The 25,579-nt window shown below is 41.3% G+C and overlaps 1 protein-coding gene across 1 annotated transcript in view; it reads right to left on the bottom strand.

Moving 5' to 3' along the window:
- The window catches only part of TSPAN5 (tetraspanin 5), a 139,539-nt gene that overhangs the window by 7,279 nt on the left and 106,681 nt on the right, over positions 1 to 25,579 (bottom strand). Inside the window, exons 4-5 of the mRNA XM_018566294.1 lie at positions 13,155 to 13,325; positions 5,630 to 5,755 (exon numbers count right to left, since the gene is read on the bottom strand). Of these exons, the coding sequence (XP_018421796.1) occupies positions 5,630 to 5,755; positions 13,155 to 13,325 (297 nt within the window). The remainder of the gene's footprint in view (positions 1 to 5,629; positions 5,756 to 13,154; positions 13,326 to 25,579) is intronic.

The following is a 25,579-nucleotide window of genomic DNA, read 5'->3' as shown; positions in this document are numbered from 1 at the left end:
AGTGGGAGTAGTCCCTCTCACTCGGGTGAAGTACTCTCCATACATCAACCAGGTGGAGACCATGTAGCATTCTGCGTACAGTATTAAGATGCGATTTAGGGTTACGTGCATGGCCCGTGGATGTGTCCATGGATGGGTCCATGCAAAAGTTAAAATCCCCCGACACCATCAGGTGACCGGAACGAAAGCTCCGAAGTTTACCCAATATTTTTCTAAAGTAAGAAGCTGGTGAGGAATTCGGACAGTAAACGTTCGCCACAGTATATATAACACCATATAATTCGACATGAAGAAAAAGGAACCTGCCCTCCGGGTCAACCATTCTATCAGTGACCGTGAAGGGAATATCCTTTCCAAATCCTATGGCGACCCCACGCCCCCGCTTGGTAGGGGACGTGCAATGGTACCAGTGTGGAAAGTACCCAGAATGCAAACGTAACGCAGAGTCATGAGAGATATGAGTCTCCTGCAAGAAGACCACGTCAGCCCGCATTCTGTGTAACTCAGCCAGTACTTGATGCCTTTTGGCGGGGGCATTAAGGCCCCTGACATTGTATGTCACCAAGCGTAGGGACGCCATCATGGACATGGAATAATATGCGATCGAGACATCAAGCGGCCCAGACCCAGGAAAAGAACCACAAGGGGAAAGGAAGGGAGACTTACAAGGGCGGACAAGGACATCGACAGGAGCACAGGGAAACACATATAAAACAGAGAACATCTAATAAAAACCACATCCATCCACACCACATACTTCCTAGCAAACCATACACACTTAACTCTCATACCTAATCTAAACATAAAATTGTCCGCTCTTGCTCGTTTTACTATGTTGAGTAATCTAACAGTTTTCTAAAGTACTGTGCATCATATTTGCCATGGCTTCATTTTATTTTTTAATACAGTTTTTCCCTTTTGCAAATGTCCAGTATTCTTTGTTGCCAGTTAGCACACTGTCTACACAAGTAGTGTATGGCAACCAAGAAAGTCTTCGAGACGAAAGAGAAAGCTGACATTTCTTTGTCTGCCTTACATGTTAACTACATACTACACAAAGAAACAGGTATGCTTTACAAGACGGACCATAAGCAGCCAGTACATACCTTCCTCATTCTCCCCCACTGCCCTACTCTACTTCCAGGCCAACCTAGAAATTGCTACTACTTTGCAGTATGGGGGAACACATGACTCTCTGCTTTCCCATACTGGAATGCTTGGGTGCCCAAGCAGCCAACCATTAACCACTTTGAGATTGTAGCATTTTTTAAATCTTTGCACACGTTATAATCTGAATTTTTTTAAAACCCCCAAACAATTATATTTATCTCAAAGCAGAGGTCCTGGACAGTAAAAAAAAAAAATGCTCATTGCAATTTTTATGTTGCACAAATGTTCACCAAATGGATGGTTTTAGGAAGATGGGGTTTCATGGGTAAAAAGATACCAAACATGTCAAGCCTTAAAATTGTAAACACCCGTTAAATGGCATAAAAACTACAGTACCCAAAATTGTCCATAGGGAACGTTTTAAAAACCTTTACCGCTAATCAGATTAGAGTTTAAAGTGAATGATGGCTTTAGGATTATTGCTTTCACTCCAATGTTCATGGTACAATTGTCTTTTTTGCACACATAGGTGTACCTGGTGTGTGTTTGCATTTGTACATGCGTGAATGTGGAGAGCTTTGCATTTATTAATTTTTTCCATTATATGTAATTTATATTTTTTTTACACTTAACTTCATTTATATCACATGATCCCTAATGTCACCAGATGTGTGCTGATCTCCCTCCAGTCAAGGCGCAGACAACTGCTGGCCACATGAGGGACAGCAGAGCACAGGATAAATGGCTGTGAAATTTAAATACCGGGGTGCTCATCCACAAAGAAATATTTATCAAACGGAAAAGACACAGCGCTCTCTTGGGAGTGTGGGGTGTGTGTGACAACGGCCGATGGGGATTGCTGCTCTAAAAACAGGGGGAGAAACCTGTGAACAAAAACGAGGCAAATGAGAGTGCAAATCCTGAGAGTGTAAAGGTGTAGGCACAACCAGTGTCTGTGTGTTACGGGTGAAAAAGGACAAAAAATTATCAAAAAACAAAATGTTGAGACAAAGAATTAGAAACTTACTTGAGGAGCCGAAAGTCCTGGTAAGGGGGGCCCCTGAGGGGTTCTGGCAATGCGAGATATATACGGTGTGTCCCGGGGGTGAAAGGATGAATGAAGGAAAGACCAATTTAAACTAAGTGCTGTGTGTGCCGAGGGACTAGTGAGAGGCTGCCTCTAGTCTTGCTTGCGGTGTTTTTTATGAGATGTGATGCAATAAAGTGACAGAAAACTGGGAAAGAACATGCACGGGGCGGTGGTGGAGGAGCGACGCGTTTCGAGGTGATCCTCTTTATCAAGCTCAAAGGGAAAAGGTAAGTAACATTGGCGGGAGATTCGCTGGGTTTAAAAAGACGCCGGTGGGCGGGGTGACACAGGAGAAATCTGCTGCGCTTAGCAGCTGTGCCGCTGTCATCTGATAGCTCGGGCAGGAATTTTTTATATGTGTATATGTAGCTGTATTTTCTGAGTGTGTGAACAGTGGAGGGGATGTAAAGGAAAGGTGGGGGTGTTAATCGTATGAATATGGAACATGATGTGCGAGGGGTGGTAGGCAATCTTTCGGCGGGGATCCGCCGGATTTAGAAAAAATTTCAGGTGGGCGGAGCCACGTAGACGAAATCTCCTGTAATCATCAAACAATGTGTCGGTGTGTACTGATTGCTCAGGCGGGGATAGTGGAAGTGTGGACAGTAAGGGGCTGTTGATAAGTGATGGGGGTGTGTTTGTATGTGGCCATAGACAATAATGTATGTGGAATGGCCAGAATACTTTCGGCGGAGATCCGCCGGGTTTTAAGGAAATGACAGGTGGGCGGGGCTACCAGGACGAACTGTGTATGGGGTAGGATGCCGCACTACGGTATTTATGTTGCGTTATATGACTACCACCTTATAGCCTTACGGGAGAAGAGGAGCTGCATATGTTTATTTCATGGGAAGCTTTGTTGGTTGGTTCATCAATACAAACTGGATGGGTACTTGGAACATGAAATGGTTGAAACACCAAGGAAATTTGGTGTGAGTGTATTGTATTATATAGTTATATTGTGTTTTTATTAAAATGATTAAAAGAATTAAAAAATTAATTAAAAAAAGTTTTATTAAATGAATTGAATGTAAAAAATAGATTAAACTGGTTATACCAATTAAATGAATTTTGGTCAAATAAGAGAATCAATTGAATCAATTAATAAAGAAATATTTATACCAATTCAAAGTAGTTATAGAGGCAATCACAGCTGGCAGCGGAGATCAATCAAAGCATCTGCATTTTATGTAAATGTTCTGACTGAGCTCAGTCCGTCATTATCTTGCTTTGGCTCAACTTCGCTGCTGCCTCTATTCCTACTTTGGATATACACCGATCAGCCATAACATTATGACCACCGAGAGGTGAAGTGAATAACACTGATTATCTTGTTACAATGGCATACAAAGGATTTGAGCGACATTGACAAGGGCCAATTTGTGATAGTTAGACAACTCGACTGGGTAAGCGCAACTCCAAAACTACAGCTCTTGTGGGATGTTCCTGGACTGCAGTGGTCAGAAAATACCAAAAGTGGTCCAAGGAAAGAAAACCGTTGAACTGTGACAGGGTCATGGGTGGTCAAGGTTCAACAAAACGCAACTACAATGGGCATGTGAGCGTCAGAACTGGACCACAGAGCAATGGAAGAAGGTGTCCTGGTCTGATAAATCATGTTTTATTTTACATCATGTGGATGGCTGGGTAAGTGGGTGTCCCTTACCTGGGGAAGAGATCACACCAGCATGCACTATGGAAAGAAGGCAAGCTGGTTGAGACAGTGTGATGGTTTGGGCAATGTTTTGCTGGTAAACCTTGGGTCCTGCCATTCATGTGACTGTTACTTTGACACATACCACTTACCTAAACATTGTTGCTGACCAAGTATGCCCCATCATGGAAATGGTATTCCCTAATGGCAGTGGCCTCTTTCAGCAGAATAATGTGCTGAAATGCCTTGGGGAACAAAACAATGAGTTTGATTAAGGTTCTAAATCCATTCAAGCATCTGTGGGATGTGATGTAAAAACAGATCTGTTCTATGGAGGCCCCACCTTCTTACTTACAAGACTTAAATGATCTGTTACTGATGGCTTGATGTCAGATACCACAGTATACTTTCAGAGATCTAGCGGAGTCCGTGCCTTGATGTGTCAGGGCTGTTTTGGTGGCAAAAGGGGGACCTACTCAATAATAGGCGGGTGGTCATAAATGTATGCGTGTATATATTTATTATGGAGAAATTGTATGTTTCCCAAGCATGTGGATATCAGCATGGCAAAACAGAAACAGTAATGCTCCAAGGATTACTCTGTGCTTTACACAGGGTCAGTGCTGTGGATGTTGGATGGCAATTTGTAACACTACAAAGGCACTATGAAGCCACACATTTTTTTAGCAAACTTTTTCAGTTATGCTCTGTCAAAATTACTCGTTTGATTGTACAAAGCTGTGTGAAATGTATTTTTCAATGAATGTGCAAGTGAAAAACATCTGGACTCGAAAGTGAAAAACAACCATGGTCATCAGCATGAGCAGTTACAAATACTTTTTTACATCATGTAATTCCATCTAAATTGTAATTCCATCCTCCTCCTGAGCAAACTACACTATGCCAGAAAAAGAGTGTAGCTTCAATACTGCCAGGAAATCAGCCTCTGCAAGAAAATGTTACCCGCCAAATTTCCAAGCTGCGATATTACATGACTTAAGGACTCTAGGAGGAGAAACAGATCAGATTTTGTGCGCTATAAACAAGTGACATCACTTTGCATTATCCAGCACCAACATAAGTGAAGTGTCATGCAGGATTCATCTAACATATGTTCTCTGCCACATAACTTCTAGGTGATGAGACAGGAGGGCCATGAATGAACTGCGGAGTGACATGATCCTATGACTTAAAAGGAGAACTATGGGGTTAGGGCTTTTCCCCATAGTTCTCCTTAGGGTAACGGGAGGACACAAACTAGCGTCCTCCCGTCACCCAAAGCTCAGTATACCGCGAGCTATAGCTCGCGGTATACTGGGACGCCGCAGCTGAAGCGGATAACAACAATTATGTCTGGATCCGCCCAGCTGCGTGAGTGACTGCTGGCTCTGCTTATCTAGAGGCAGAGCCAGCTGTACCCGCCCCCTCCCCCATCCGTTCCACCAGTCAGCGCTGGCGGATCGGAGCGGGGGGAATCCAGCCCCTCCCCTGTCACGGCAGAGGGCCGTGACAGGATTAAGAAGTGAGCGAACGCCGGTATGTGTTCGTTCACCTCCCGATCTACTGAGCCGACCTGTGAAAGTCCCATTGTCACAGGTCGGCTAGAACTATGAGGTGAGTGAAAAGCACTCACCTCATAGTTCTCCTTTAAGGAAGCTGCGCTGTGTTCATTTAATCACATTAAAATGGGAGCTCGAACAGCTCAGAGGCACACATCTTACATCATGTGCATTCAGATAAGTGGCAGGGAAATGGAGCAGAAGACACAAACTTACAGCGGGATCTTTAGTGCAGCAGGAGAACGGTACTCCACATCGCTCACGACTAGCGTTGGCATCCGTGCAGTTAAAGTAAATATTTAGATTCCAGTCGTCCGCTCCAAATGCACCACAACACTGCCACTGTGGAAAACAGATGCAAGATTATTAGATATGTAGAACAGCAGAGGGAAAGCGCAATTTAATTTAATAAAGGCATTTATATAGCGCCAACAATTTACGCAGCGCTGTACATACTGTACATTCACATCTGTCCCTGCCCACAAGGAGCTTACAATCTAAGGTTATAACACAGAAGCTTTACCTCTGTATACTACACATTAACTATAGTGTAACATGTGATCGCATTCTATCTGCAGTTCTAATTGCAGCAATAGCATTTGAAAGTGATTCTTCCTAAATGTAATGCATGTACAGTTTAGATACCACTTGCAGAATGCCAAAAATAATCAATGACATACTAATTTGTTTGTATGTTATAAAAGCACAGCTCTCAGTTGTGGCTCTCCCACAAACATGGTGGTGGGTTAACCACCATGGGGATGGAGGATTTTTTGGGGATAATAAATCATGCCTTGATGTCACAAAATACAATGGAGAAATAAAGATAGATACTTCACAGACTTTGAATGCATTTAAAAACTAAACACAGGCACAAAAATGTAATGTATTGCCACTTACCAGCCCTTAGATGTGGTGGCTGCACTTGTTTTCTTTTTCTCACTATTTGATCCTTTCACTAATACAGTTCCTGCCCTAGGGTGACTAAAGTCACTGACTATAGTTTATCTATCGAAGAGCAGCATTCTCACCCTAAGCTACTCGCTCCTGATTTGGACTTCTAAACACCTCCCCTCTCATCATCTCCATAACATAGGGTGAGGTTCTCTGCAGTCCACTGGGCAGGGCTTTGGTACCTGGGTAAAGCAGTTTTACTTACCTGATACCCGCTGTCCTACCCCGCACTCTCCTGGTCTCCCCTACACTCCGATTGGTAGACTGTCCCTCGTGTCCTCACGTATAATGCAGGGTCATGGGCTCTGCATTTTGCATGATGATGTCAGCAGGCCTTTGATTGCTACAGCGGAGGAGGGAAGAGTCTATGGGTTTTAATCTTGGAGTCTGCAGGAGTGTGAATCAGGTAAATAAAAGTCCTTTACCTGGGTACTCTAGACCTAAACAAGCATTTAACCCTTGCAGTGCAGAGGCAGCCCCACTGAAAGGGGAGTTTTTTTTCTCGGTTACCGCTTATGGTACTGAAAATTAACCCCGAGCCACACTCAGGAATACCGCCATGGAGGTTAGTGGGTGCATTTTAACATTATTTTGGGCTATACTCGTCTTATACGACTAAAAAACTAAAAAAAAAGACCAAAACCTATATTTTAACACAAAAAGTAGGGGGTCGTCTTGTACACCCGGTCGCCTTATACGGCGGCAAATACTGTGCAACAGAGACCAAAGACCAGACACTGCTGATGTCTCGCCTTGCACAGGGTGACCGGTCTAGTATGCATCCCCTCCTGTAGTTTTCTGCAGGCAGCCTGTAGTGGGTGCTTCTGCTGGGTCACTTCCACAACTCTGCTCTCTGCACAGGCTATGCTATGTACAGCACAGTGATAATGTCACTGCTACTTCTACAAGGTAATAACTGGAGTTGCAAAGGTATTTGGTGTACACAAAGTCGATTTAAATCCTTAGTGTCTATTTGGAAATACGTTTAAATGAAAGTTTTATTTAACTTAATCTTAACAAAAAGCACCGTTAAGACCGGTGGTACATAGTCCCAATAAGCAATCATTAGCGGGTATTTAAAGGGTATGGAAAAAATGTATGAGAACAGCTTAACTAGCAGATGGAAGTTCAATTTCCTGACAGATAATGTTCCCAGTTTAAGCTGATTAGGCTGAAAATGATTGATGACTGCATGAAACTACATGAAAACTGAGTTAATTCGCTCTTCCATTTAGTACGATAAAATAGTTTACTTTATCTATTTCCTTTGTTGCAGGCAGCTTTTCCTGCAATCCCAAATAGCCACTGTATTTGGAGATATCATTTTCAACTAATTTGATACACCAACATTTTTTTGTGTGTGTTTTAAACATTCAACATTTAGACCAAGCGGACCCCAGTGCAAACATCAAACTGATAATTTCGCAGAGACCCCTTTACACACCATGTACTTGTACATAAAGACAAGGCTTAAGTAATGTATACTGGTTCATTTTAGTTTTCCTCAATCATGCAATATCATCTTGCTATAGTAGTCAAATCCACTGGAAGGTCATTGTGAGTAATAAGGCACAAAGGTCTATGCATAGTAGAGTGCTGTGAAAGGTGTTCTCAGAAAGATGCAATTGATATGCTGTTCTTGACAGTGATCCACTAAGCCAGTGGTTCTCAACCTGTGTAACCTCGGGACCCACATTTTTGCTTGGTCATTAAGTCGTTACCCAAAAAATTATTTCATTTTTGAAACATTTTAATGTATTTCACAAAACAACATGTGCCGTATTTAACACCGTATATATGCACATTTAAAACTGTAAACAACAGTGAAAATTTAAGTGCTGTTGAAGGAAAAACCCATAAAAAACAGGCCATTGAAACATATTAAATGAGACTAATGGTAAAACTGGGGATGCTTTTTGCTCTTAAGTGTCTCAAAGTCTAGGGTGATGGTAGACAAAGCAACTCTGAGGTCATGTTCAATGTCCATACTGTTCCTATTTTTAATCTTCAGCTGAACCAGAACTGAGAAGCCACTCTCACAAAGATAGGTTGTGCTGAATTTTAGGATGATTTTGTTAGCGTGGTTTGCGATGGAGGGATATTCAGTGATAACACTACACCAGAACTAAGAGAGGGTTACCTCAGTAAATCTCTTTTTTAGCATCTGATCACATCAGAGCTCTACTAGCTGACTCTCTTCATTGCTTGGCAACAAGATGCTTTCCAATTAGATTCCCAAGGGATCAGGTATCCAGCCATCATTCCTGTGCTGCTCTGGGAAGTAGTCATTGAAACATTCCTGCAGTTTTATGAGATGTGCTATTAGAGTTTTCTTCAATTCATTTCTGCCTGTGGTGTCCAGGTGTGTAAGCTCATGACAAGCATGGGGAAACATATCACATCTCTCTTTGGAAACATGATTTGTCCACAATGCCATTTTCTTTTTGAAAGCTTCGATTTTTCAATTTGTGCAAAAATATTGTCCCCCTTCCCTTGCATACAACAGCAAAACGTTTCCCAGCACACTCACCAGCCAGCATGCAAAAAAAAAAAAAACCTGTCTAACCGCGAACGTTAAAAACAGAAGTTTTAGATACATGTCTTCAGCAGAATATGTGAAAGCCGCACTGCCTTGTCAAGGCCCCTCCGTGTAGTGCGGTCCCAACACTAACCTATGAGAGTCTCCATCTTGGAGCACATGTAGCAAAAGATCAAATTGGGTGCAGATTCACCAGGAGGCAGCCCAACCTCCTTAAAGGCTCCTTCCCTTGCATAGACACATTTAATGTGTTCAGCTATTCAAACACATCAGCGAGATAAGCAGCTTGTGCAAGCCACTTATCACTGTTAAACAGATCGGCAAGAGGAGAGTTGCACACAGAGAGAAAGGCTGCAATTTCAGTTCTCAGTTCATAGAAACAGAGGATTTTTCCCCCTGGAAAGCCAGCGTAACTCAGCGTGATACAGCACCGCTACATGTTCACTAACCAGGTCTTTGCACGGCTTCTCAAAACACTTGGCATTCTCGGCACTCCGTTTAATTTAGTTACCCACTTTGACATCTTTCAAAGTTTCGTGAGGCACTGGTTCCATATCCTTGGCTGCTAATGCCTCCCTGTGCAAAAAACAATGGTTCCAAATCGCCTTTTGGTACCCTTTCAAGAATCCTCTTCACCACCCGTTTTCCAGTCATGCAGGCTGCACCAGCGGTTGTGAATCTGACACACATATCTCATGTCGGGCACACTGAACCAAAATATGAATCCATAGTATTGAAAATGTCCTCTGCAGTAGTAGTGGTGGGAAGCTTTGCTCCTGGATGTCTCCTTCCCACACATAAACCAGTAAAATGGCATGGTTTACAATATCTGTGGATTCATCCAATTGAAATGAATAGTATGTATGCGTTAGCATTGATGCGAGCTGTGGTGCGTTGTTTTAAGTAGGGATGCAGTGATATATCGGCCGAAAATTGCACTTTTGGCTAAATGCCGAAAGTGCCATTTTCATGCCGATACATCGGCGCATCCCAGGTCACCTCTAGTTTTAAGTCATCTGACATTTCATGAATCCTCCTGTATATCGGGTCATCGGATAGTGCAATTGTCTTTAATTCATCTGCAGCAGATTGATCCGGGACCTCTTTGACCATGTCAATGTCGGCAGGTAAGATAAGGTCTTCTGCAATAGTGTGGGCTTTCTTGCATTTTGTAATATGATGAGCTACATGGTAAGATGCTCGGAGTGCCTGCTCTTGCTTTGAGCAAGAAGAGGTTAGGCGCTTTTTGATGCCCTTAGCTCCTGTAGTATTCTTTGAAAATATTCAACAGGTTTTTCTGCATAGGCCAAGTGTTTTTTATCTAAATGGCGCTTTAGCTTTGATGGCTTCATATTTTCAATAGCCAGTGTTTCGCTACACAGAACACACTGAGGTTTGGAGCTTTAGTAGGGGGTAGGGGCAGTATTGCGGGCAGTGGCATCACAAGGGGGGGGGGGGGCGGCCCACACCCGGTGACACCATCAGAGGGGGTGACACCAAAATGACTGACAGGAACCACATGCAGTCCCTTTATCAGGCAAAACAATGTGACACATGGTAACATTTTTGGTAAAATATAAAAGATGCAGTTACATCGGGTAAATAGATACCAATCATGTCAAGTGTTACAATTGCATGCACCCGAGCAATGGCAAAAAACTATGCTACACAACATTGTCCATAGGTGACACTTTAAAAGCCTATACTGGTCATCATTTTAGAGTTAATCTTGAATTATGGCCCTAGAATTATTGCTCTCTAACCTAAATGTTTGTGGTGATACCCAACATGTGTCGTGCGTATGTACACATGAATGCCCTACACACACATGTTTATTCTGATGCAGATGGTGGGGTTGGTTTTAATTTACATTTTATTATTTTATATGACTTTTTTTCACATAACTTTTATGCTAACAAGCTCCTATGTGATAGTGTATTGAGGCAACAGGTTCTCTTTATTGAAACATCTGGGGTCTATTAGACCCCTAATGCCTCCCCGGCATTTAGACACAGGTAATCAAACACAGCATTGTGCTTGATCTCCCGTGCAGCCCAGCTTGTGACAACTGAGACAGGGAATGCTGTCAGTACAGCAGATCAGAGAATCTGGCCTGCTCCTGCTCTCCATCCTGAATGAACTGCCACGGTTCTGGGTCCTCCAAAAGAGCAGGGGAGCACGAAAACTATGGCAGGTGGTGGTGTACATAATGTCCATCAGTGTCCCCTGTCTTAACGTCCCCTGTCAGTGCAGAAGCATTAGCAGGGGCATCGCTGCAAGTTCTCTACTAAGCCCCTGCTAATGCCCCTCCAGCTTTTGCACTGAGAGGAGACATTTTGACAGGGTATACCGATAGACATTATGTATTTAACACCCATATAATGTCCATCAGCCTCCCCTGTCATAATATCCCCTGTCAGTGCAGAAGCTGGGGGGGGACATGATGGTACATTTAGCAGGCAAGAAGTTTCCTACCTGTTATTAGCTATGTAAGATGCTAAAACTGGAGTTCTGATTTAGGCTATTCCTGGTGAATACAATACCAATTGTGTTGAAGTGAAAAGGGGATTTTTTTTTTTTACAATGAAATGCTGATAACTTTTCATCCTTTTTCCTTTGACCATGCCAATGGCTTTACTAACCACTTTTGTATTTTCAGTGAGCACATTTTTTGAGCCATTATTGCAGTTTTAACAAATTTTGATGTGTATATAAATGTAATTTGAACGTGGAGCTGGCAGAATTAGCCACTAGAAGGGAGTAGATTAGCCATTTAACCTCCTTGCATAACGACTATTAACTACCTGCTGTCCGGCCGTTGTAATTAAACGGCCGGATAGCGGCTTCTTGAGTCAGCGCTGGCAGATCGGAGAGGGGAATCCAGCCCCTCCCCTGTCACGGCAGAGAGTCGTGACAGGATCGAGAGGTGAGCGAACGCCGGTATATGTTCGCTCACCTGCTGATCTACTGAGCCGACCTGTGACAGTCTCATTGTCACAGGTCGGCTAGAACTATGAGGTGAGTGAAAAGCACTCATCTCATAGTTCTCCTTTACATAATTATTTGGAAGAGATTAGCTTTTTGTTAAACAAAATTGAAAACACTATAAATCTTCTTTCCAAAAGAAGTTTTAAGCATTATAAAAATACCCTTCTATGAAAAAAAACATATATATGTGGAAACACTCAAATTAGAGCTATTGTGCTGCCACAGCCGCTTTCATTCTGATTATTTGTTACACTGCATATATATTTAATGACATATCATTATGTTATAGCATATTCGTGGCAACTAGTGGTCGATTAGCATTGCTACAGCTTAATCTCTGTATACATTGGAAGCTTCCATTTCACCCCCTGCTGTTTTTTGGATATGGTACAGTCTTCTACTAGATTCTCCCAGCCTCTCTTCTCTACTTCCTTTCTGGCTTCACCTTCACTGAGGAAAGAGGGTCTATGTATCCTGTGCAAGGCTTTAGATAGGAATGTCTTTTCCACCTTTAAGAATGACAAGGAATCACATCCTTTGTATTGTGAAAGCTAAATAAACTGCATTGGATTCTGCTTTGCGAGTTGGACCCTGTCTGTGGATACTCAGTAGGTTGTCATACTATCTGTACAGATGAGTCTCAGGCAAGTATGTGCAAATACATAAATCAGTGGTTGAGGCAGAACAGTTATGTGCGTTATATTGTTACTTCTTCAGCATATGATAGCTGAACAGGTCTGATCCAAAGCAAAATAAATAAATAAACCACGCTCTTCCATGAAGAATAGGAGCTTTTCTGTTCAGTGTAAATCATTATGATGCAATGGTGGAGGGAATATAGACATGCATGGTAATTGCTGACTGTGCAATCATTGATTAAAATAGTGAAATGCATCTCTACATAGAACCAGCATAGGTATTTGAATTTGTATCAATAGCAGACTTTCATAAAGCTCTGCAGCTGCACTTAAACAGAGAGGGCAGGGCGGTAGTATGAGCCAAACTGCTTCTCACACAGGGGAAAGCAAAGTGAGGTCATCATTGTTGTACTGTGCCTGTGCTATCCAATTACAGGGTGGGGTGGGTGCTGTACCAAACTGTATTGCTGAACTACACTGTAGTGTGAAGGTAATTCCAGAGCATGGCTGTGTTCTCTGGCTAGAGTTTCATAAATCACATGTCTGGTTAGACAGAATTACAAATCTTTTGAAATGTAAACATTTTACACTTAGATTTTGCTTAGATTGAAGTCATACGTACATATTCCTGCGTGAAGTCAATGAGGTTCTGCAGGTCAATATCATCTCTGTAAGCTTTAATGTTGCTGTTGATAAAGAAATACAGCTGGTCCTTAATCCAGTCTTTAAAAACAAATGCCAAGACACCCGCCGTGAGCTCCAGGAAGAAAATAATTCCCAAGAATACAGAAAACTGTAAACAAAAGAACAAGAATTACATGTAGGTATATGTAATATAATGATAAATAGCAAAATAATGTTACAGTATATTATTTGGCATCCTTATACTGGTTGGCAATGGCTACATTCTTTTTTTAAATATATTTATCGAATAGACAAGGGCATTTCATATTTAAAAGGTAGTTTGATCATACCGACCTAGTGGAGATGTGTACCCACAGCCAGCACAGCATCATTACAAATCTGTAAATATAATAGTACATTCATAATGATATGGCAAACAAATGTACAATTAACTAGGGATGCACCGCTACCGATACTCGTACTCATGAAAATGCCCCTTTATTAATTGCCGACATCGCCGATTGAAATTTTCAAAAACAAACCACTGCCGGGAGTTCCCACGCTTATAAATATAAATCAGTTTTTTTAAATAATTATAATAATACATTAAGTTAGTTTTCAGTGCTGGGAAATCAGTGTTGGTATTTTTTGGTGCAGAGAGGAATGTTCCACCCTTAGACCGCCTGCACAATAACTCATGTTACTATGTATAACAGTAAGCTTCATACTTACCCTCAGCTGTAACCCTAACATTAACCTTTCCTATTTATCCCAGATACTAACCAACCTGGTAACCCTAATGCTTTCTTTATCCCCGATACTAACCCACCCTGTAACCCTAATGCTTTCTTTATCCCCGATACTAACCCACCCTGTAACCCTAATGCTTTCTTTATCCATGATACCAACCCACCCTTTAACACTAATGCTTCATTTATCCCTAATACTAACCCATGCTGTTTAGCTGTGGTAGGCAGCAGAATCAAATCAAATCAATAAGCTGCCCCACCACAACACACCACAAAGCAGAGCAATGTACTGCAACGCACTCTGCAGCCCGCACAGCCCTGGCTAGAGCCCGCACAGCCCCCCCTGAGATCGTCCACTGGAGATATCAGGCCAGCACCCCGGAGCAGCAGAGTATGTAGCTTTATGATATTCTGCACTAATGTATAATGCATTGCTTGGATTTGTAGTCCTCTATATGGCACTGGCTGTATCAATGTATCACGATTTGTAGTCCTCTATAGCTGATGGTATTATTCTGCATTGCTGTATTATGTATTGCTGTATTATGTATTGCTGGGATTTGTAGTCCTCTATAGCTGGTGGTATCCTACATTGCTGTATATTGTATTGCTGCCACTTGCTGTCCCTCTACAGCTTGGAGTCAGTAGCAGAACTAGCAGGGGCGCAGCATTTGCAGCTGGGACCAGGCCCTGACACTTCACCACTGTCCTAAAATCATTAGTCTGTATTGTTTTAGAAAAACTGCTACCTTACACACACAAAAGGTATTGGTATTGGCGAGGAAAAGTATTGTTACTCGGTCTGGAAGCAATTGTATCGGTGCATCCCTACAATTAACAATTATCAACCAGGCAACAGCTGGTCAATTTAGTGCCGTCAGTCTACTAAATGCAAACACCCTATTGGCTGATATAGGTTAAAGGACATTGTTGAACGTTTTTTAAATAAAAACCCATATGGTGCATTGAGGAGGGAATAAAACACTATAAAGCAAACTAATTCCACCATACATGGTTCTGCTACTTAACAAATGGAAACTTATTTAAATTCTGCTTTAAAATATACCTAAAAGTAAAATGCCATGATCAAGGTTCCTTTAAATGTGTAGTCTTGTTTCAATCTGTGGGTGTACCAATATTGGGACATAAACAAATGTTACCAGATGAATAGCAAAATGTATGTGTGCATACATATATAACCATTCAAAAATGTCCTTGTATTATTTTTCTAGAATGCTCTGTGTTCTGGTAATGGGATGGGAGCAGATCAATGGCAGGATCTCCCCTTCCCATTTATAGAACACCTTGCATTCTTGGTAAATATTAGAAGGCGTTTTATGAAAGGGCAAGGGGACAGGAAGGGGAGGGAGGACAATGTGATTGGCATGCAGATCTCTCATTCCTGCAGCTATGTAGGGTCACAGCTGTGGAGTGTCCAGCGTCACTGAAGGGATGTTTTTTACAGGACATAGGAGATTCTTTATTAGAGGTAACTTGTGTGGGTGATGCTGTAGCCCCTAAAACATTTTTTTACACTAGAGTTCAGCTTTAACCAATGGGGAGCACAGCCAAAGCCCTTTTCATGGGGTCAATATAGATAAACTGCACGCAGCTATTCTGCCATATGCTGCTTTATTGAAGATCCATATTGCTCACTTGATAATAACAGTCATTTGGGGAGCACAGCCAAAGCCCTTTTCATGGGGTCAATATAGATAAACTGCACGCAGCTATTCTGCCATATGCTGCTTTATTGAAGATCCATATTGCTCACTAGATAACAACAGTCATTTATATGTTTCAGCCCAAGTGGGCTTAGTCATAGCTAGTTACAAATTGCTACAAACAAGTTAAAATACCCACCTTCCCTACAATGGGTGGGGCAATCATTACTGTCATACCGAACAAATGTAGACAACATTAAAGTGCAATACAACAAAATGAAAAGGAAATCTATAAAAACCCAGAGTTAAAAATCAATAGGATAAGGATGAGGTTTCAAAGTCATTATTTAACATTAATTTCAAAAGAAATCTCATATTTCATCCATGGCTTAACCTCTGTGGAATCCTGGACTGAAGTTTGAAAATCCACTCCAAAAGCTTTCTGCACAAACTGCCCCCAACTTGGCAAAAGTGAAACTTTTTCTATACCATGAAATGAAAACTAGGACATGTAGCCACCATGTCTATTAAGGAAATGCTGAAATGTCTCTTCTTGAAAGAGTGGGATTGTGGATAGTTGTACACCTTAAACCTTAATCGCGTGGGGGCCGCTACTATATACGGTACCAGTGTTAATGTCTGCATATGTTACAAGCGGCAACTGCCACCCATTCAAATTAATGATCGGGTGACAGCTGCTGCATGTAAATGCCTGCACACCGCATGTAATCATATGTGAAAGGATTGCAGTTAGGAATCTGTCACCATCAGTGGTTACATCATTGTTTATCCAGAGATAGTGATTGTTTTTGTAACTGCATGTAATCATATAACATACCAACACATACGGTGTGCAGGCGTGTATATGCAGCGATTGTCACCCGATCATTAATTTGAATGGGTGACAGTTGCTGCATGTAAACGTCAGATTAGTGATTCCTGCTACAGGAAAACGCAAGGCATTGCAAGATTCTCACACAAATGACTCCCGAAGAGAGATGCATCATGGGATTTGTAGTTCTACCACAGCTGGAGGGCCGGTGGTTTGAGACCCCTGATGTAAGGGCTCTCTATACCTTGATACCCCATCACTTGGCACTTATGGCAATACAATACCATCATAGACTTACAGCACATATTCTGAGAAGTTAGGTTTTTTTTCTGCTGTTCCTCCTAACACATAACTATTCTTTATATGGGGTATACTACTTAAAAAAAGGTGCAGAGTCTCAATAGGGGCGGTATTTCAGCCTCACTTACCAACCTATGTATGGGATGGTGGGGGAAGCCCTGCATCTTTGTGAGTGGGAACCGATTTGTAAACTACATCTTTCGGTACGGCTGTGTGCTTCATGACCTGCCTCTGGCTTGCAAGTGACCCTCTGGGAGGTTAGCGGAGTTCATGGATACATCAATGATTATGATGCAAATCTATTTTTTACTGAGAAGTTGATACTATCAATTTCCTGGATTTTACCTTTACATGATAGTGCAAACAACCATAAACCTTTAGTGAGTAATTCTACCAGAAAAGCTACAAGTCGACACCCAATACATACGATTAGGGCTATACTCACGGGTACATATATTTTAGGGCAAGACACGACTGTTCTACTGACTAGTTATTAGATGAGAGCCTAGATTAGTGACCTCCACTTCAGAGACGTAATGTGTCTAGTAGTAGTCAATTACTAAAAGGGAGACCACAAGCATTTAATGGAAATAGAGAGAAACTCCTGGCCAATCAGATATTGTCTACTAATATATCGACTTTTGTAATTGCCTTTTCTAGAGAATGTAAAATAATACAGGATTGTAAAGAGGAATATTCCAATTTTATATCCTAATAAAACAGCTGTATGAGGTATTAAAGGATGGTTATGCAATGTCCATTAGAAGGACACCAACTCTGGGATTCATGTGGTCTCATCTAGGAAGAATTGAATAACTTGACTTCCCAGATAGGGTTCCTTTAACCCCTTCGTGACGGGAGACGTACAGTGTACGTCCCGTCACAAAGTGGCTATATGACTGGCCACGTACACTGTACGTGCCGAGTTATGTTAGCCTCTGTAATGCTGGTAACTGCTGATTCTCAGCAGTTCCAGTCATTAATTAATGCCTCACTATTGAGACATTCATTAATGAAAAAGTTAAGCTTTTTTAAAAGCCTCTTTCTTTCATTAATGAAAGAATGAAGCCTTTACATTCAGATACGGGTTCGCTAAATAGCGATCCCGTATCTGACAGCTGAAGATGATAGAGAGGTAGCAGTGACTCACCTCTCTGCTATTCGTTTTGACAGCTGGAGAGCCTGGCCCGATGTTAAATGATACATTTCAACCACTAGATACAAAATGTATCTCGAGTGAAATGTATCAGTTTTGATCGTCTAGGAACGATCAAACACCTTTAGTGAGATCTGATTCTGACATGCTGTCAGGATCAGTCTCTAAAGTTATTATTAGCTGTTCCTAAGCTTGGAGCAGCCTGATAATAACTAAACAATTTAAAAAGTTAATTTATTAAGCAGTCATAGTGATTGCTTGATATAAACTGACAAAAAAAAAATTTTTTTTTTTTACAAAGTGTAAAAAAAAAAAAAAAAGTGTACAAAAAATTAGGAAAATAAAACTTTTATATGTAAATATATTTGTATACTATAATTATTATTAAAAAAATTCTAAAAATAATAATAATCAAAACTTGCTGCTGTGGAAGAATCACGCAGCAAAAATGTAAAAAGTGTGTCAGTCATTTAGGAACAGAAACTAAAAACTAGCTCAGTCATGAAGGGGTTAAATGTGGTGCGAGGACCTGCAGATACTGTGATGTGCGTATAGAAATTAAAGTGGTAAGTTCAGTTGTGTCTGGCAAAAGAAACATTCCTGCTCTCTCAGCTAATACATTTTGGCACAATAAAAGTGGTTTATGTGATTATGTGCTCAAAATCTAATATCCAATAAGTGGAAAGTTATCACCAGACACCTCTGAACAAGAATCCCTGAACATTATTGTGGTGGCCAAAATCCTTCTGCTCGTCACCCCTCTAAATGTATGTTGGAATTTCCTTAATTAACATGAGGGTGATATGTCCTTGTTTTCACTTCATGGTATTGAAAATGTTTCACCTTCTCTAATAGGGGCAATTTGCGCAGAAAGCTTTTGGTGAGAGGCGATGTGGATTTTGAAACTCCAGGTCAGGGTTCCCCGTGGGGTTATACCACAGGTGGGACGTGAGTTTTCAGTTTAAATTAGTGTAAAATTTTAAAACCTTGTCCTGTTGGTTTTTATCTCTGAGTTGTGTATACTTTCTTTTTCAAATTGTTCTATTGTGTTTTAATGTTTTGATATTTTCTGTTTATGGCACTGATAATTGCCCCACCCACTGAAGGGAAGCAGGATATTATAGCTTGTAGCGATTAGAAACTTTGTAGGACTAGGCTGAAACACAAGTGATTTTATCTTTGTGACCAATATGGATCTTCAATAAAGCATTCTACGGAATTGCTGTCTGCTAGCTCTTGAAAAGTTTACACTTTAATGTATGCTTGGTTCAAGGAAATATAGACATTAAATGCTTGTGAATGTTGTGTCCACAGTATTGCCACTGTCAAAATATACAAGTCTTTAATGTTAGACTCACTATGAGTAAAAAGTTTATTTTCTAATTTTAACAACAGAGATAAAATGCATTTATCATTTGACCCAATACATGGCAAACATCTAACTGCAATCACATGGGCTACTTTAAGATTCCTGACCCAGTGGACAACACTGCTTTTCTAGAAACCACTTATTTTTATGTATAGTGAACCAACAATGCACAGAATGCCATATTAACCCCTTCGTGACTGACGACGTACAGTGTACCTCGCCAGCATCGGGGCTGTTTAAACAGACTCCCGGCGACTTTTGCCGCCGGGAGTCTGTTTAAACTTGTAGAGCCGACTGTCGGCTTTACAACAGAAGCGATCCTGGCGACTTACCTGTCGCCAGATAGCTTCTGCGTCCCGAAGAAGGGGCCGCCCCCCCCCGCCGGACACCCCCGCCGTGCTTCCCGGGCTCCGTTGCCCCTCCTACGGGCCCGGGACCGGCGATCTTTGTGTCCGCGGGGAGCTGGGGAGGAGGTCGACGAACTTCCGTTCATCGATCCCCTCCCCGTTCTATGGGACCGGGAGCGATGCAGATTGCATCACTTCCGGTCCCTGGGCTGTCAGTTCTGGGCTCCTGCAGCCCAGCTATAAGCTATTGAAGTGCGATCTGCACTTCAATAGCTTATTTCCAGTGTAAAGGTGACACTGAGGGTCTTTTGGACCCCCAGCATCACCTTAAAGAGGACCTGTCACCACCATCTGCTATTACATGGGGGGGCTTGCAAGCCCCCCCATGTGATAGCAGTCAAAGTAAAGTAAAAAAAAAAAAAAAAAAAGTTTTTAAAATTAAAATGAAATAAAATAAATCTAATAATAATAAAAAAATATTTAAAAGTACCCCGCCCCCGCGAGCACGCGCGTCGCCACGTAAACACGCGTCGGGTGCGCCTACGCATGAAAACGACGAACGCGCTACACATGTTGGGTATCGCCGCGCACGCCGGAGTGAGAGCAATAATTCTAGGGCCAGTATTTTGGGGTATCTCTAAATTGATGACCTGTGGGGGCTTTTAAAGTGTCTTTTATTGACTTTTTGGGGTACTGCAGTTTTTCGCCGTTTCACGGTCGCACGCAATCTGTAAACTGGGCATGTTGGGTATCGTTTTACTCGTTGTAACCTCATCTTTTATATTTCATTTAAAAAATGGGTAATTTGTTGTGTTTTGGGGCATTTAATTAAATTTGTCACTAAATTTTGGGGTTTAATAAGGAGTTGCGCTAATATTGCGCAACATAAAAATTTTCAACTACCACCATTTTATTCTATAGGGTCTTGGCATTCAGAAAATATATAATGTTGGGGGGTTTTACGTCATTTTCAGGCCTAAAATGTGGAATATAACATGGGTGCAAAAAATGAAAAAAGGGCCTCAGTCATGAAGGGGTTAATACAGTGGGTTTACATGTGTCCTAGTAGTCATACAGCTAACTGCTGCCACAGAAAGCTGCAATGTAACAATGCACATATGCAGAAAGATGAATTTCCCTGGTGCACTTGCCAATGCATAGCTTCCTGCTTCTACTGTATCATTTTCTACTGATGGTATGAGTGCTGCAGCTGCAGACAGGCGGCTGCGAGCTTTCCCAGAAGATCAAAGTAAATGTCGCCATATCTACCCTAAGGCTGCCACTCGTCTTTATTTATACCACTTGCACAAAATCATATTCTGTATCACTGCAACTCATTTATAATAGACCGCACATACTGTACAAGATCCAAGAGCTTTCTAAGAATTAAAGATACAACATCATTTCTACTGTAGTCACCTGACTTATATGAGGGCAGCCAATAAACTGATTATTGACAATGTTTACCATTTCTAAACAGTCAGCCACTGCAATAAATCAATTTTGTGTGTGTTTTAACAGCAGAGATGTCTTCCCAATATAAGTGTACATACATCTTATGCTAACCTAGCTCCCAACTATCTGTAATTTAGAGGGACTGTCTCTTTTTGGAAACAAATCCGCGTGTCCCTCTTTCTTCCTCAGTTATCTCTTTTTGGTCTCAGGACTGTTATTCAGCTTAATTTTTTGCAGGTTATTTAGTCGTTTTTGTTGCAGGTATAAAGGAAAAGTAGTAATAAAAAAGTATTTGTGGGCTTAATCACTCATATTTTAAATATTAACGCTTCATTTTCCATGTAACGGGGGGCATGGCAGGGTTGTGTAGCATAAATACATTTTGCTAAAATGTGTCCCTCCTTCGCATCAAAGTTAGGCGGTATGTGTTAATAAACAGTCAAGGGCATAGCGTCTTTACATCATCTTTCTCATCCAGGTTTAATGGGAAATTTTCCCAGGATCCTAAGGTCCCTTGGTTAGTACACAGAGGCCCAATGGAGTCACAGCTTTCCCCTGAAACCCCGTTTCACATTTAATTTGTATGCAATACATCAAGACATAAAATAAAATATCTATAAAGCTGTATGCACCATACATTTATTTTATAGAAGATGTTGACAATTGTGCAGCCTCGTTACTTTCTATTTGTAAGGAAGGCCATAGAAAAGTGGACTAAGGATCCCATAATTAAACTGTGTAGTAAATATTAAGATGTAAAGCCCATGAATGGCTTTCAGGTATGCCACTTGAGGAAAAAAAAAGGTTTATTCCAACATTTAACATTAATATAACAATTAGGAAATAGATAAAGAAGCCCTGTTCAATTAAAAGTCACATATAATGTTGTAAACAGACCCTATCCCCATGACCACCCCCTCTCCTCCTATGAGCCATCACATGTGGTCACTCTCAATATGCTGTAGTCCCTATCCACTATTCTGGTACATGTTGCACCAATCACTATATTGGTATAAATATATTATTATAAATTCTGTTTTCTAACTACTTTAGAACGTCATTAAAGAAAAAACCCACACATACATATTTAATCCTTGATATCAGAGTCAAATCTCCAATATTTTCATTGCCTGTAAACAAATGATAGCTAGCAATTTCTGTATTTTGTGTACAAAAGTATTTTCTATTCTGTTTAGTACAAAAAACAATGCATTTTTTATTATGTGTCATTCTGTTTCCATACAAGTACCATGAATGCTGAACTATAGAATAGAATGTGGCCGCTACTGGAGAATATTCATGTTTGTGTGAAGTGGAGAGTGTTTTATAAAGAACATGCCCTTGCATTGCAAAAACCTATTGTGATGGCAGATATGTCCTGGCAGATAAGTGAAGGACAAAGACCTCTAAAAAGAGGTAATAAGTAACAAAGGCTTTTTTCCATTTCATTATATCAGGGGTAGGCAACCCTGGAGAGGTTCAGAGGTCAGTAGAAAGTAACGCACAGGGCAGGGGTCAGGAGAAAGTAACACAAAGTTCATTGGTCAGTAGTATGTAGTGCAGAGTTCCGGGGGCAGTAGTATGCTTGAAAATTACACTCTCAGATTCTACCCATTGCAAAGATTTGTCTGCTCTGGGACAACAATCTAAGCACCAGCAGAGAGTGATCATCACTGTGGCAGGTTAACTACACAGTAATCCCAACAGTAAAAAAAAAATGAAAATAAAAGTGCAAGGTTCACCTGGTCTTTAGTTCCATGCAGAGTCCAATTCGCTTGCAGAGTAAGTCCATTTTGATATATCAGAATCACTGTCTCTCAAACGATTCTTAGCATTCCTTCATAGTTTTGATGGTAAACAAGAGCTCAGAGCTGCAAATGCAGCTTGATTCCTAAAGAGGGTGTTTACAGAATTTACACAACCAATCAAAAGGCCTGAGAGGTTTACAGGTGTTTTATTATGCTCCAAAAGGACACACTCTTAATGCCAATTATCCTAAATACATCTATATTTCTATCTGACAAGATTTTACAATCAGACAACCAACATATTATGGTATTATGATATAGATATTATGTATGCCTCTCTTAGAAGGTTGAATCTGTCCCATCAGCCTTCTAGACCTTGGACATGTTTGGTGTCTACATAACTGGTATCTTCTCATACATTATTGTGACCATTTTTTATGAAAGTATCACCATTAGAGCAGAAAGTTAGCAATTATGCATAGAATTTGGCTCTGGTATCTCAATTGTAGGGCAAAACAGACTCAAAAATACACTATATTGCCAAAAGTATTGGGACACCCTTCCAAATCATTGGATTCAGGTGTTCTGTGAAATTTCCTTGCTACTAAATATTCAAGGTTCAACTGTTAGTGGTATTATAAAAAAGTGGAAGCAACTGGGAACAGCAGCAACTCAGCCACTAAGTGGTAGGCCGCGTAAAATGACAGAGCGGGGTCAGCGCATGTTGAGGCGCACAGTGAGCAGAAGTCGCCAATTGTCTACAGGGTCAATGGCTGCAGACCTCCAAACTTCGTGTGGCCTTCAGATTGGCACAACTGTGTGTAGAGAGCTTCATGGAATGGGTTACATCACCAAGTGCAATGCAAAGCGTCAGATGCAGCTGTGTAAAGCACGAAGCCACTGGACTCTAGAGAAGTTGAGACGTGTTATCTGGAGTGACGAATCACGCTTCTGTCTGGCAATCCAATGGACGTGTCTGGGTTTGGTGCTTGATAGGAGAACGGTAGTTGCCTGATTGCATTGTGCCAAGTGTAAAGTTTGGTGGAGGGGGGTTATGGTGTGGGGTTGTTTTTCAGGGGTTGGGCTTGGCCTCTTAGTTCCAGGGAAGGGAACTCTTAAGGCATCAGCATACCAAGACATTTTGGACAATTTCATGCTCCCAACTTTGTGGGAACAGTTTGGGAATGAGATCCTATAGGTTGGACTTGATGGACTAATTTATTCAACCTCAAATACTATGTAACTATGTAACCTGTTCCAACACGACTGCGCACCCTTGCACAAAGCAAGGTCCATAAAAGACATAGATGAGCAATTTGGGGTGGAGGAACTTGACTGGCCTGCACAGAATCCTGACCTCTTTGGCTGACACCTTTGCGATGAATTAGAGCGGAGATTGCGAGCCAAGCCTTCTCGTCCAACATCAGTACCTGACCTCACAAATGCGCTTCTGGAAGAATGGTCAAACATTCCCATAGACACACTCCTAAACCTTGTGGGCAGCCTTCCCAGAAGAGTTGAAGCTGTTATAGCGGCAAAGAGTGGGCCAACTCAATATTGAACCCTACGGACTAAGACTGGGATGCCATTAAAGTTCACGTGCGTGTAAAGGCAGGCATCCCAAAACTTTTGGTAATATAGTGTATGTATTCCTGAGTTGTCCTGCAGTCAGTTTACAACCTATTTTTTGAGGCCTAATTAGAAGTCTTTTGAAGACCTGCTAGTAGAGATTTTATAACACCTCTGCAATCCATCTAACTTCCTCTGCTTTGTGTCTTAAGCGGAGTTGCATTCTAGTGGGGGTTTTATATCATGTCTGGTTGCCCATCACAGACATGAGATTTAAATCTAATTGTTTTTGTCACCAACATGTGCATTTTACCGAAAACTAAGGGTGGCATGGTGTTCAGTACAACTCCGCTAGTCTCCCCACACAGTTTGAGATTCTTATGACGTTTTTGTCACAGTATGTAATGCACAGTGCAGTGGTCAATAACAAACATTCCTCCCTCCCCATAAGGAAAAATACCCCCTTCTATTACAAAAATGTACCCCCTTAAGCTAAAATTGCCGACAATTTAGTGAGGAAGATTTCCCAAGTTTCCCCTTGACTGCCTTATTTGACACATCAGATCCAAAAGAGATGCATTGGACTTACTTCGGCTATTTTTGCCATTCTCAGCTGTGGTGTGAGGGATGGTATGCAGGGTCAGGAGCTGGCAACTGGTGCAAAGGGGTTGTGATATATCAATAACATGGCCACAATCTAGTTAGATTACAATCAACCTGTTGCCAACCCCCTGATTACACTGTTTATGCAGTCTATTCTTTACAACAGTCAAGCAAACTAAAAGTAATATTAACAAACAAATGTAAGTAATACTGTGCTGCAAAATAGCATTGATGTAATTCCTATATGGATAAGGGAGTTTTTCCACTTAAAAAACAGAAGAACCTCTTGAACCCAAGTTTTCTGAACAGGACTGGTGGTCCTAAGTGTGATTTAGTCTGCAGATACAGAGTTGGGTTTCTATTGTTGTCTGTGTCCCCATTTTATTCTTAATTCCAATGACACCCAGCTTAGGATAGAAATTGTAAGAAAATCTCCCTAGTTAGAGCACAGGTAACAACAACAACCTGACATTCTTTACTCTTCAAAAAGTACTTTTGCGGATATTTATCCCTGAGATATCCCCTCACCTTCTGTCCTGGTGACACCCATCTGAAGTAATAAAAAGTTAATACTCTACAGCAATTAACAATATAACCTATGAGAGCATTCCCATACTGTTTAAAAAAGCTA

This window comes from Nanorana parkeri, unplaced genomic scaffold (genome assembly GCF_000935625.1).
Source record: "Nanorana parkeri isolate BGI_ZX_2015 unplaced genomic scaffold, ASM93562v1 scaffold933, whole genome shotgun sequence".
In the NCBI taxonomy this organism is placed as follows: Eukaryota; Metazoa; Chordata; class Amphibia; order Anura; family Dicroglossidae; genus Nanorana; species Nanorana parkeri.
This window is presented reverse-complemented; position numbering and strand designations above follow the sequence as displayed.